This window comes from Lepisosteus oculatus, chromosome 5, assembly GCF_040954835.1.
Source record: "Lepisosteus oculatus isolate fLepOcu1 chromosome 5, fLepOcu1.hap2, whole genome shotgun sequence".
NCBI lineage: Eukaryota > Metazoa > Chordata > Actinopteri > Semionotiformes > Lepisosteidae > Lepisosteus > Lepisosteus oculatus.
The window spans coordinates 12,829,099-12,841,150 of record NC_090700.1 but is presented as its reverse complement, the minus strand read 5'-3'; the positions used below and the strand labels follow the sequence as shown (position 1 = coordinate 12,841,150).

The following is a 12,052-nucleotide window of genomic DNA, read 5'->3' as shown; positions in this document are numbered from 1 at the left end:
TAAGTCTGAAATTCTGTGGCTTATATGCTAACTAAATCATGTAAAGGCGTTTTAATACAGACAAATTTAATATCTGTACATTTTTTCCGGCAGAATAGTAAACACAATGGATTAAACCGAGCAGTGCAGGCAAGGGATTTCCCATGTTCCACGAGGGCAGGGTTGGCTGTTCGTAACTGTGAATGTAAGTAACAGACTTGTTCCATTGTACAACTGCATGTCCCTCAAAAAGCCTCGGAATCACATCATTGTTATAAAAGGGAAAATATAACGGCGCTTGTCCTTGCCCCTCTGTCGTTACAGGAAATTAGTTCTTAGGAATGTCCCATATTCCTTCTGCCAATGCTAAGTTAACTCGCTGCAAATCTGTCTCAACTCTGGATGCATTCCTTTATTTCAATAGGATTAGACCACTGTATTGCTCGACTTTCTGGGTATCATCAAAGGTAATACATAAGATTTGGTATGTCTGGAATGCTGCAGTTCATATGCTAATGTGCACTCTGCATCAGAACATGACTCCCATCCTAGTTAGCAGTCTGGCTGCAGGTTAAATTGAGGATTTATTGCATGAAGTACGGTTTTTAATTTGTGATCTGCTCATTCAAAGTCTCCTTGCCCTGCTTGTGTAGCTCGAGGTATGTGGTGTCCTAATCCATTGGAGACAAAATTTGCTTTGAGACCTTTTCACTAAAGCTTTTAATGCATTCTTGTCTTGTCTCAATGTGTTGTACATTTTCACTTGGTAAGGAACAATAGGTTTATTCCATGCTGAAAAAAAGAAGAAAGAAAACTTCTTCTTCACACCTAAAGAAGGCCCCACGGCCAAAACGTTGTGTTTTTTCTTCTTTTTTTCAGCATGGAATAAATCTATTACTTGTTCCTTTGCAGCCTACGCATGCTGACGCAGCTACCCACCTGAATTTTCACTTGGTAGGTGCATAGATGTTCAATAGCAACTTCAGGGTCTTAAAAAAGCACTCTCAAATACAACTGCTGTATTACATATTACTATTTGAGGATGAACAAATAATATCTTCTTCATTTGTGTTCCCCTTACAAATACATATTATTTTCATTTTAAATAAGTTTGTGGATTACTCAAGTAGATCTTTGGGATAATGAAACACTGAGCCAATGCCATGCGATTTCATTAAAAAAAATTCTTAGTGTTTCATTTTTGTATTTGAATGAAAATTTCCCAAATGAACTGAATCTGTATAAACCGCTAGTTAAAAGACTCTTTCAATTAATGCAGGAATATCAGGAGACACTACCATGCCCTGCATGGCTAAAGACCGCCTAGCTGCTGTCGACATAATTGAAGGCAGCCTGTCCGAGAGAAACTGCCTGGAGAACGACGTGTTCAGAGAAATGTCAATTTCAAATATCTGTCTCAAAACAAGGAAAAGAACAAAAACACTTCAATCTCCCTCCTTCTACAACCATCAATTACGTATCTCGAAAGCACCAGCGTACTTAATCCTCCTGAAGGCGGAAAAACCAGAAACCCTGCTTTTGCGACTCTGCTTCTGATTGGCTGACCTTTTTAATTTAGTCACGAGTCAGGGCTGTCGTGATTGGGCAGTAATTTTGCACTTTCCGCTGCTGATTGGTTGACCTTTATTTTCTTCGGCGCTCGGGCTTCACTGATTGGCTAGTGGAAAGATAGTACTTCAGTTCGTGGCGGGTCCGGGTTCACTTCGCGCTTAATTCTTTGGATTTGTAGAGGTACAGCTGGCAGCGGAAGGTAGACACAAAGCATTAATTTTATAAGTTTTCATTAAATTCATTTGATTTGTGTAATTTCATTTTTGCTACATTTTCTAAATAGAATCCAAGACAGCCATGCACGTAATCAAGCGAGGTAAGTTCTTTAGTATCCTCATTGATGTTCCACATTGTTATTGTCATCGAGTGCTACTTATAAAAATGTTTTTTTTAAATAATGTATTTACATTAATTTTGTTAGGACTAATGTGGATTTATTTTCGCGTCATCTGATAGCATCTCGATTTATCCTGGCTTTGTGTGTAGCACTATAATTGTACCGAGGAGAAACAAAGTTTGTATAAGCTAAAGAAATTGGTAAAAGTGTCTTAATTTACTGATAGCCAAATTAAAAAGAAAACACAAATCAGGTGTCTTGTTTCAAAAATAGAAGAGACACCTGTCAGACCTAAATAGACTGACAGTACGTTCTCTGGTCTATATTTTTTCATGTGGTTTCGTTCATTTGATGAGAATATGGATATATGTTGTTGAGATTTTAGAAATTTAGAAAGAAGATGAGGGGTGAATTATGCAGAATTTAGTAAATTAGAGGTTTAAAATTTATTTACAAGTGCACAACTGGAAGCTCCTATTGTTTGAAATGTTGGCGCCAAATACACCACTGGCAATTCAAGGGCGAGGCGGGGAATGAGTTCCATTTTTGTTTTTAATTTTTTTGAATGACTTAGACTTCATGAAGTATGAATTCTATTTGTAGTTTTGTTTTCTGTATGATGTATTTTTCAACTGTAGGTCAGTTAATATATAACCGTTACTTGGCCGCTGAGGTTCTGAGTTAACCTATCTGTTTTAGTTATCGAATGAATGTTTTTTTTTAATATGGTCTTGGTATAGCTCCAAATATGAAAAAATAAGCAGTCGCCACTCACTCTTTGATTTATGTTTTCGGCACTGATAGTAGATGTCGTATTTATGAGTGCGTCGTTAAAAGAGATCGTTTTGTGTTGTGTGAATACGGTTATGCATTATGTAAAATAAGGGGTCCCCTTTGGTACTGAATTTATAGTGAAAGACTAAAGTTCTTCTGTCACTGTAGGTTTTCTTCAAGAAAATGTTGAAGATAAATGCTAACTGCGTCTAAACTCTTGTTGTGTGTTTTAGATGGGCGTCAAGAACGCGTCATGTTTGACAAAATTACCTCCCGCATTCAGAAGCTGTGCTATGGGCTCAATGCTGACTTTGTGGATCCAGTGAGTGACTGCTACATTTGTTATGACTCTTTTATCCCGAGCAGCTTGTGTTTCTACCTATTTATACAGCAGGGAATTTTACTGAAGAAGTCCAAGAGTCGTGTGTCACCTAATAATCAATTAACCTAATAATTGAACCCCCAGCCTTCCAGTTACAAGTACTTAGTCCCTAGTATTGTCTAAGTAGCACCTTAATTCTTTTGAACTATTTAGTCCCAAAAATAGTCCACATTAATATTGTTGGCAAAAATCTTGATTGATCGTTATCTCTTGTGGTAGACGGCAAACAGTTTGGCAGAGAAAGGCTAAGCCCTGGTGTTGAACGCTTGCATGGCTGTCCTCTTCTCCCCAGACCCAGATCACGATGAAGGTGATCCAGGGGCTGTATAGCGGGGTGACCACAGTGGAGCTGGACACACTGGCCGCGGAGACGGCTGCCACCCTCACCACCAAGCACCCCGACTACGCCATCCTGGCCGCCCGGATTGCGGTGTCCAACCTGCACAAGGAGACCAAGAAGGTCTTCAGCGGTGAGTGCCGGGACGCAGGCCTTTTCTTTGAAGGAGAGGGTGCCATGTTGAAAGACTGAACGTCCAGTTGGGGAAAATAAAGTGAATGCTGGTTTTACACAAAAGGACGCCGGCCAAAAGTGTCCGTTACTATAGTAACTGCCGGGTGCCAGTGGTTACCCTTGGTTGTTACTTCAAGCTGAGGTGTTCCCACAACCCATGTGACGGAGGTCGGGCGGCCGTGTCTGCAAAAGGGGTATCTGTAAGAGCCGCACTGAGTTAATGATGGGTTTCTCGGGTTGTGGGAGGCATGGTCCATCCATCCAGATTGATAATACTTTATTAATCCCGTAGGGAAATTGATGTGTTACAGCAGTCCAGCCCAAGACAAGCAACACAGACATCAGAATAGTTAGAAAACAAAAGACAACAAAATAAATAAATACATAGGTGTGTGCAAAATGTGCTGATCATAGTCACTGTAAAAACAATAAAATATGTGCATAGGTTTATACAGACTGATTGTCCAAAAAGTGCAATGGAGTAAACATGCTGTCCATAAAGGAGCAAATGAAGGGCTAACAGTCCTGGCCTAGGGCGTTATACACCCTGACAGCCGCCGGGAGGAAAGACCTGCGGAAACGTTCCCTTGAACACCGTAGCTGGAGCAGTCTGTTGCTAAATGTGCTCCGCTGCCCAGTAACAGTCCCATGAAGCGGATGAGAGGTGTTGTTCATGATGGCTGTGATAACCTGTAGTGTTGTCATTTAACGTGTCCCAATATTGTTTTGTATGCATTTGGCTGTGGTTCTGACTGAATTTTTTGTCACTGTCACAGATGTGATGGAGGATCTGTACAACTATGTGAATCCCCTGAATGAACGCCACTCACCCATGATCTGTAAAGAAACCCTCGACATAGTCCTGGCTAACAAGGATGTATGTATCTGCGAAGGATTTTATTTAAGTGGTACTTCCATTTCACTGTAAATTATTCTACATACTTATGTATTGTTAAATTTTTTTTCTTACAGCGTTTGAATTCTGCTATTATTTATGATCGAGATTTTTCCTACAACTTCTTTGGATTCAAGGTAAGTTAATACTGAATGTAGACTGGAATGTTTGACTCTTAATACTTTTGGAGAATAGACTCTTCTAAACCCTTTGTGAAGGACAGGATAGCGTAAAAGTAAATCGTTGAGTTCTAGCTCTTAATTTTGACTAAAAAGTGACAGACAACATCGACTGACAAGCATCTTAAACACTAGAATCTCAAAAGAGCACCCTTTTAAATATTGAAATTTAAATGTGTGAATCTTTTCACCTTTCAGACACTGGAACGTTCCTATCTCTTAAAAATTGATGGAAAAGGTAAGTGTCATTCCTAGTTGCATTTTACTTTTGTAGGAAATAAAAAAAACTAACAAGTGAAAGTAAAGTGGGTTGTACATTTGTTCCTTTTCTGACTGATCTTAACATTTGTGCCGGGCAGTTTCTGTTTAACGGTAGACTCCCTCGAGCAGAATCTGGCTGCTTAATGTGCATGCCTGTTGCTTTAAGCGAACGCATCAAAATGCCCAGTTTAAGCAGTATACCTGTCTGTGCGCAGTGGCCGAGCGTCCTCAGCACATGCTGATGAGAGTGTCTGTCGGGATTCACAAGCTGGACATTGACGCTGCTATTGAAACGTACAACCTGCTGTCGGAGAAGTGGTTCACGCACGCTTCGCCCACACTCTTCAATGCTGGGACCAACCGGCCACAACTCTCCAGGTGTGTGAACTCACCGCCCATTCTGCCCGGGAAAACCTTAAGGAAGTAGAGCTGTATGGCAGTGTTGTTCATTCAACCCTTATTATGGCACAGACGTTTTGTGACGTGTTGTTTTGTTTTTTTTTTCGCTTGACCCCTTTTAATAAATTTTGGTGGAACCAACCCAGCTATATGTACGCAGTGCTGTGTATTGTAGGTCAAAATGTCTAAAGTGGTTGCTGCACTTACTGTATGTAATTGTTTCACAGCGCACTGGACTGAAATTGACTGAATTAATCTCCAGGTGCTTGTGGTTCAGAACAGCAAAAGGAGAGGAACCTATAAAAACGAAAGTGATAGAAATTCAATTTGTTAAGTCGTATGGGAACTTCAGAGCTATATAAATGTGACCATGTATCAGTCTGTTGTGAATTTTAACGTACATTTTTAACTAAACTCTTTTTTTTAATTCCAGTTGTTTCCTGCTTGCCATGAAGGACGACAGCATTGAGGGGATTTATGACACCCTGAAGCAGTGTGCGCTGATCTCTAAATCAGCAGGAGGGATCGGCGTTGCTGTCAGTTGCATCCGAGCTACTGGCAGCTACATTGCTGGGGTGAGTACTGTTCTCCGTGCACCCAGTTGTTGCCTTTCCCCTGTCTGAGCTGGAAAATGTGGCTATCCCACTGATTTTTAAAATGTCTGATCTCCAAAGCCCCTTTTTTTTGGTCATGGAAAATTTTATGTAGCTTTCTAGATTGGCTGTGTAACCTTTGCATAATTAATTTAAGCTTTTGCCTTTGGAACTTCTTGTCCCAATCTTGATACAATCTGCTTATCCCAACATCCCGATCTTCAAAACTAACAAATACACAAGTATTGAAGAAATTGGCATTTTCAGCATAGCTGGTTTCTGAGGAGTCTGATTTAATAAAATAATAATAATCATTTCCATTACAGACAAATGGCAACTCCAATGGACTGGTCCCTATGCTGAGGGTGTATAACAACACTGCTCGTTACGTAGATCAGGGAGGAAATAAGGTGAGACTCTGGCTTTTTCTAAAAACTCATTCCAGTATACAAGGTCTTCACTGTGATGGCATGGAATAAAATCTGTGTTGATGATGGGGGTTACTGGGATTACCGGAAATGATGGCGGTTACTGGTAATGTAGTGTAAAGCATGTTGATATGTTTCACTGATAAGGAGAGTGAGGTGTACTCTTCTTTGTCAACTTGTCTCTCTTGTTTTGTTGCAGAGACCTGGTGCATTTGCCATGTATCTAGAGCCCTGGCACTTTGACGTTTTTGAGTTTCTAGAGCTGAAGAAGAACACTGGGAAAGAGGAGCAGAGAGCCAGAGACCTCTTCTATGCCCTCTGGATCCCCGATCTCTTCATGAAGCGTGTTGAAAACAATGAGGTGACTTAAAACTTTATTCTTCTTCAGAAACCTCTTGCTGAACAATGGTTCAAGTGAAGGGGTGATTTCGGGCATCTCGAATCATGCTGTAGTGTACTTAAGAATGTCCTTCTTTCTCTTCCATCCTCAGGATTGGTCCCTCATGTGTCCCAGCGACTGTCCTGGACTTGATGAGTGCTGGGGGGAAGAGTTTGAGGAACTTTACACAAGGTAAAACATAACAACGCTGCAAATGCAACAGAAAGCATAATTTATTATGAATCCAAGTAGGAAGTCTTGTCTTATAGAATCTTGCCTCAGAAAGAATGTATTGAGACCTATGCAAGCAACATTATAGTGTTTGATTCAGGCACATTTGTCCAGCAGTGAGCATTTAGCTACATAGATACAGCCAGCAGTTATATCACCCCGAGACAACAGACAGCACACTGAAGCTAAGCAGGTGTGAGCAAAGGTCAGTATCTGGATGGGTGACCTTCAGGAAAGCTAAGGTTGCTGCTTGAAGAGGTGTTAATGGGACCAGTAGGGAGCCCCCACTCTGCGGTTTGACATAGAGCCAAGGACCTGACAATTTTTTGGGAAAAATCCCAGGGTATTTCTCAAAAAGAGTAGGGATATTTCCCTGCTGTCCTGATCTTTACCAATCATGGCCTCCTAATAATCCCCATCTATGAACTGGCTTCATCACTCTGTTCTCCCCCCCACCGATAGCTGATGTGTGGTGAGCGTACTGGCGCACTATGGCTGCCGTCACATCATCCAGGAGGGGCTACACATTGGTGGTGGTGGTGGTGGAGGGGAGTCCCCATTACTTGTAAAGCACTTTGAGTGGAGTGTGTAGAAAAGTGCCATGTAAGTGTTAAGGAATATTATTCAAGGAAACCTGTCCTGTGGCAGTTAGTGTCCCTGACCGCTGTCACCGCTGTTTCACAGGTATGAGAAGGAGGGACGGGCGCGCAAGGTGGTGAAGGCACAGCAACTGTGGTACGCGATCATCGAGTCTCAGACGGAGACCGGAACCCCCTACATGGTTTACAAAGATGCGTGCAACAGGAAGAGCAACCAGCAGAACCTGGGTACCATCAAGTGCAGCAATCTGTGCACAGAGGTGGTGGAGTACACCAGCAAAGACGAGGTGAGCTAGGAACTGGGCCCGTCTTCGGTGCTGTGGGGCGCCTGATCACTTATTCTGTGGGATCGGTGAAATACCTGGGCATAAGTTCAAGACTCAAAGTTTGTTTGTCCTCCTCCTTCCAGGTGGCCGTGTGTAACCTGGCCTCTATTGCTGTCAACATGTACGTGACACCTGAGCGTACCTACAACTTCCAGAAGCTGGCCTATGTCACCAAGGTCATTGTGCGGAACCTGAACAAGATCATCGATATCAACTACTACCCTGTGCCAGAGGTGAGAGATACCATCTGTGTTTTACGTGTTGTGCTTCTTTAGCTCCTCGGCCATGTCACAATGGTTTCTGGTATTGGTATGATCAGACGTGGCTGTGTCCTTCGTCCACCAGGCTGAGTACTCCAACAGGCGTCACCGGCCCATTGGAATTGGCGTCCAAGGCCTGGCCGATGCCTTCATCCTGATGCGCTACCCGTTTGAGAGCCCCGAGGCCCAGCTGCTGAACATCCAGATCTTTGAGACCATTTACTACGCAGCTCTGGAGGCCAGCTGTGAACTGGCTGCAGCACAGGAGCCCTACAGCACTTACGAAGGCTCACCAGTTAGCAAAGGGGTGAGTCCGACTCCTTACATTGTGTTTATTTTTCTTGCATGTCAGTCATTTTGAGGGAGGATTGTGTTTTCTGTCAGGTGTATCACTTGATTTCTAATGCCACATATAAGAAATAAGCCCTGCCTGGGTTCCCTGAAGTTCCCATGGAGTTAGGTGGTGCAGCAACTTGTGAAGCCCCATTTATTTGCTCTGTACTGAATTAAACTACAGAGCCATACAGCTATTGTTAAGGAGATCCCGGTGGGTTGTCTCCTGGGATTAATATTGTGTTCCTGAGTGCTGATGTGATTCTTCTCTTTAGATTTTGCAGTATGACATGTGGAATAAAACCCCTACGGATCTCTGGGATTGGAAAGCCCTGAAAGAGAAAATCGCCCAGTAAGTTACCCGGCAAATGTTTCTAAAATGTGTGGGTGGGTGAATGCAGGACGTTGTGCAGGAGATCTTTCAAGCAGACGTGCTGCAGCTTCACAGGGAGAATGGTTCGCCAGCATTAACGTTCCTTCCTTACAGGTACGGAGTCCGGAACAGTTTACTGCTGTCCCCTATGCCTACTGCCTCCACAGCTCAGATACTGGGCAACAATGAGTCCATTGAGCCTTACACCAGCAACATCTATACGCGCAGGGTGCTCTCTGGAGAGTTTCAGGTGAGAACCTCTCCACCTTGTTCTCCTCTATTAGAATCAAAGCGAGATTCTCTGAATTTAGAACTTTCATAGAAGGCAACTGAGATGTTTAAAGATGACTAACTCTTCAAGACCGTTTGCCTTGAAGAGTTTGTGGTAACAGGTTTGCTTCCCTGGCCCTCAGATCGTAAACCCACACTTGCTGAAAGATCTGACCGAGCGGGGGCTGTGGAACGAGGAGATGAAGAACCAGATCATTTCTCAGAATGGCTCCATTCAGGTATGGAGATTGAAGGAGGAGGATGGAGAAACCTCTCCTTTTAGGTTTCTTCAGGTTAATTGGATGGTGGGCCTTTATTTTTCTAAATGGAAGCTAAAGACTCCTCTTCCCTGCAGGGCATTGCTGAGATCCCAAGTGACCTGAAGGAGCTGTACAAGACTGTGTGGGAGATCTCCCAAAAAACTGTGATCAAGATGGCTGCTGACCGAGGGGCCTTCATTGACCAGAGCCAGTCGCTGAACATCCACATCGCAGAGCCCAACTATGGGAAGCTGACCAGTATGCACTTCTATGGCTGGAAGCAGGTGAGCAAACATCTGTTCCACATTTTGGCCTTCCATAATATTTTTTTTAGCATGTGAAACATTTCATATGTATGGTACTACATGGTATTAAAAATGAAGACAAAACTGGAATTCAGGATAAATTATCTGAATTCCAGTATTTGCAGGATTTGGTGAAGCTTGTATTTGTCTACTGTCGAAGAGTGGGGGTAGGAATGTTAACTACCAATTCTGGTCTAACTCATGTTCTCGTTGTGGTGTGACATACTTGATTAAAATGTTTGCTTAGTGGGAGTTAAACGTTTATTAAAGGGGAACTGCACTGCTATTTTTATATTTTGGGGTTATAGAGAATCGGCATTGACGAGTGCATTTCAAACCGAAATTAAAGTAAAATGTGCACGGTAACTTGTAAAACATCCAATTTCCATCACAAAATAGACAACATTTCGAGGTATGTGCAGGGCCATACTCTGCGATTCAGAACGTGGCAACAAAACGTCCAGTGACATGACGCAGCCCTATTACATTATAGTAAGGAAGCAGGCTTGTGAATACACCTCTTTTAATCCAATAGAAATATTGCTCTCGACTTCGAGATGGTTTTGCAGAGAAATAGTACTTGTTAACTCTGCATGCAGATCACGTCGGAAACGTTCTGTGGTGAAATGTCTGTTGCATAACCTGTACTTATTGACCCATACATTACATTACTCGGTGACTAGCGAGCAGGAAGGGCCGCTTCACGTCACTATTCATGGGAAATCGAAAACGAGTTTGTGACAACATGGCGCCTTATAGTCCTTTCACAAAATTCACGGTTTTGTGCTTAATCCGAGATGTGTAAAATTACCATCGATGAATTTGTTTGGTTACCGAGATTTAATGACGGGTTTAAGAAACTCGGACTGCAGTTCCCCTTTAACGGTAGATGAACTAAAATTGGGAGTCTTAATAAAACGCAGGGTGTGTATAAAATCCCTCATGGCTCTGTGTTCCAGGGCTTAAAGACTGGCATGTACTACCTGAGGACCAAGCCCGCGGCCAACCCCATCCAGTTCACCCTGAACAAAGAGAAGCTCCGCGAGGCCGAGAGCACCAAGAACGCGCAGGCCGCCGTGGAGCGCAACAAGGCGGCCATGGTCTGCTCACTGGAGAACAAGGATGAATGCCTGATGTGTGGCTCATAGACGCCCCCTGCCTCCTCCCCCCCCCCCAGCCCGGCTGCCAAGACAGATATCGAAACCCCCCGATAAGAGCTTGTGGCGTTGTCAAAAGCAAGGCCAGCAGCAGCAGCAGCCCCATTGCATGTGTACCCTGTCAGACGCTCACTGCAACTCGCTGTCTTATTGGAACTGCATCTGGGCAGCTGTTGGGTTTTTTTTTTTTCCCCATTACCGAGCGTGGGAGGAGGGGGATGGCTCGTTCTTGGTGTCTGTGGGTTTTGTCAGGATTGTTCTCCTCTGGGACGGCGGATATTTTTTTTTAGCCTCATGATCTGTTGAACTTCTGTCGGCAAAAAAAAAAGGTTGAATTTTCTTAAGAGGACATCTCAAAGCGTGTCAGCAGGGTGCATGAAGATGCATCTTAAGGGGTTCCTGTACTGAATTCTTCCATGTTTTGCGTTCTGTTTTCCCACTTGGCTGTGTTGTTGCAGTATTACATAAAAGGACACTTAATGACCAAATCTTTGTGATGAACTGTCTGCTCTACTTAAATTTATACGCGAATGCCCATATTTCTTTATGATTTGTAACTGTATGCATATAAACCACATACAATTTGCATTTGTGTTGAAACTGTATATACATTTGTCCTGTTAACTTCAGAAATTCTGAAATGTGCGCAGGGTCTATCATATTTATAACGCTTGTACAAACAGAAGCCAGCTTGAGAATGGTTTGTCTGCAGGCAGAACTAATGAACAAGTCTTTGTATAGCATGTTTTTTTTAGAGACGTAATGTGGCATTTAAAAACCGTTTTCTTATTTCATGGAATGCAATGAAATCTAGAAAAATCACACACTGCAATGGTAAAGCTGTTCAGATTGTCTTGTCAAGAGGGTGGGGTAGTTTAATATGTACAGGATATGAAGTCGAATATCTCGAACCCTTTGATATGATTTGATCAGATATTTTCTGGTATGTGTCTGAGAATAGCATCATCTTTTAATTTAAAAATGGTACATACAATACTTCATTAAAACAAACTTTTAAAGCATTTCATTTTGAAGGTTGTCCACTTTGTAATAAATCTCCAAATAAAATCTTGTTTTTTTTCTGTATTGGTTGAGTGAAGAATGGAAGAAACCTATCCTCAATTTGCATAGTGATTCTATATAGACTATATATAGAAGCATTTCTGGAATTTCAACTTGAGGTGGGCTAAATACCAGCTCTAGGCCGTAGTGGTTCTTTATCACTTTCCAAAGCCACATGCTAATGAGT

General features: G+C 42.5%; 1 protein-coding gene across 3 annotated transcripts; it reads left to right on the top strand.

The window, feature by feature from the left end:
- Window positions 1-1,675: 1,675 nt before the first annotated feature.
- On the top strand, window positions 1,676-11,825 carry rrm1 (ribonucleotide reductase M1 polypeptide). Of its 3 annotated transcripts, XM_015341789.2 has the most exons (20): window positions 1,679-1,750; window positions 1,835-1,867; window positions 2,896-2,984; window positions 3,337-3,514; window positions 4,332-4,432; window positions 4,528-4,587; window positions 4,828-4,867; window positions 5,106-5,268; window positions 5,723-5,864; window positions 6,209-6,292; window positions 6,510-6,671; window positions 6,802-6,881; window positions 7,605-7,806; window positions 7,929-8,078; window positions 8,191-8,412; window positions 8,714-8,790; window positions 8,926-9,061; window positions 9,225-9,320; window positions 9,437-9,625; window positions 10,606-11,825. In XM_015341789.2, exons 2-20 carry the CDS (start codon window positions 1,849-1,851, stop codon window positions 10,792-10,794), a joined length of 2,379 nt encoding a protein of 792 aa, XP_015197275.1. In that variant the 5' UTR covers window positions 1,679-1,750; window positions 1,835-1,848; the 3' UTR covers window positions 10,795-11,825. The 3 variants fall into 3 exon arrangements, with proteins under 3 accessions (XP_006627910.1, XP_015197275.1, XP_015197276.1); XM_006627847.3 differs by having other exon boundaries at window positions 1,676-1,867; XM_015341790.2 differs by lacking the exon at window positions 1,835-1,867 and having other exon boundaries at window positions 1,705-1,750.
- Window positions 11,826-12,052: the final 227 nt, after the last annotated feature.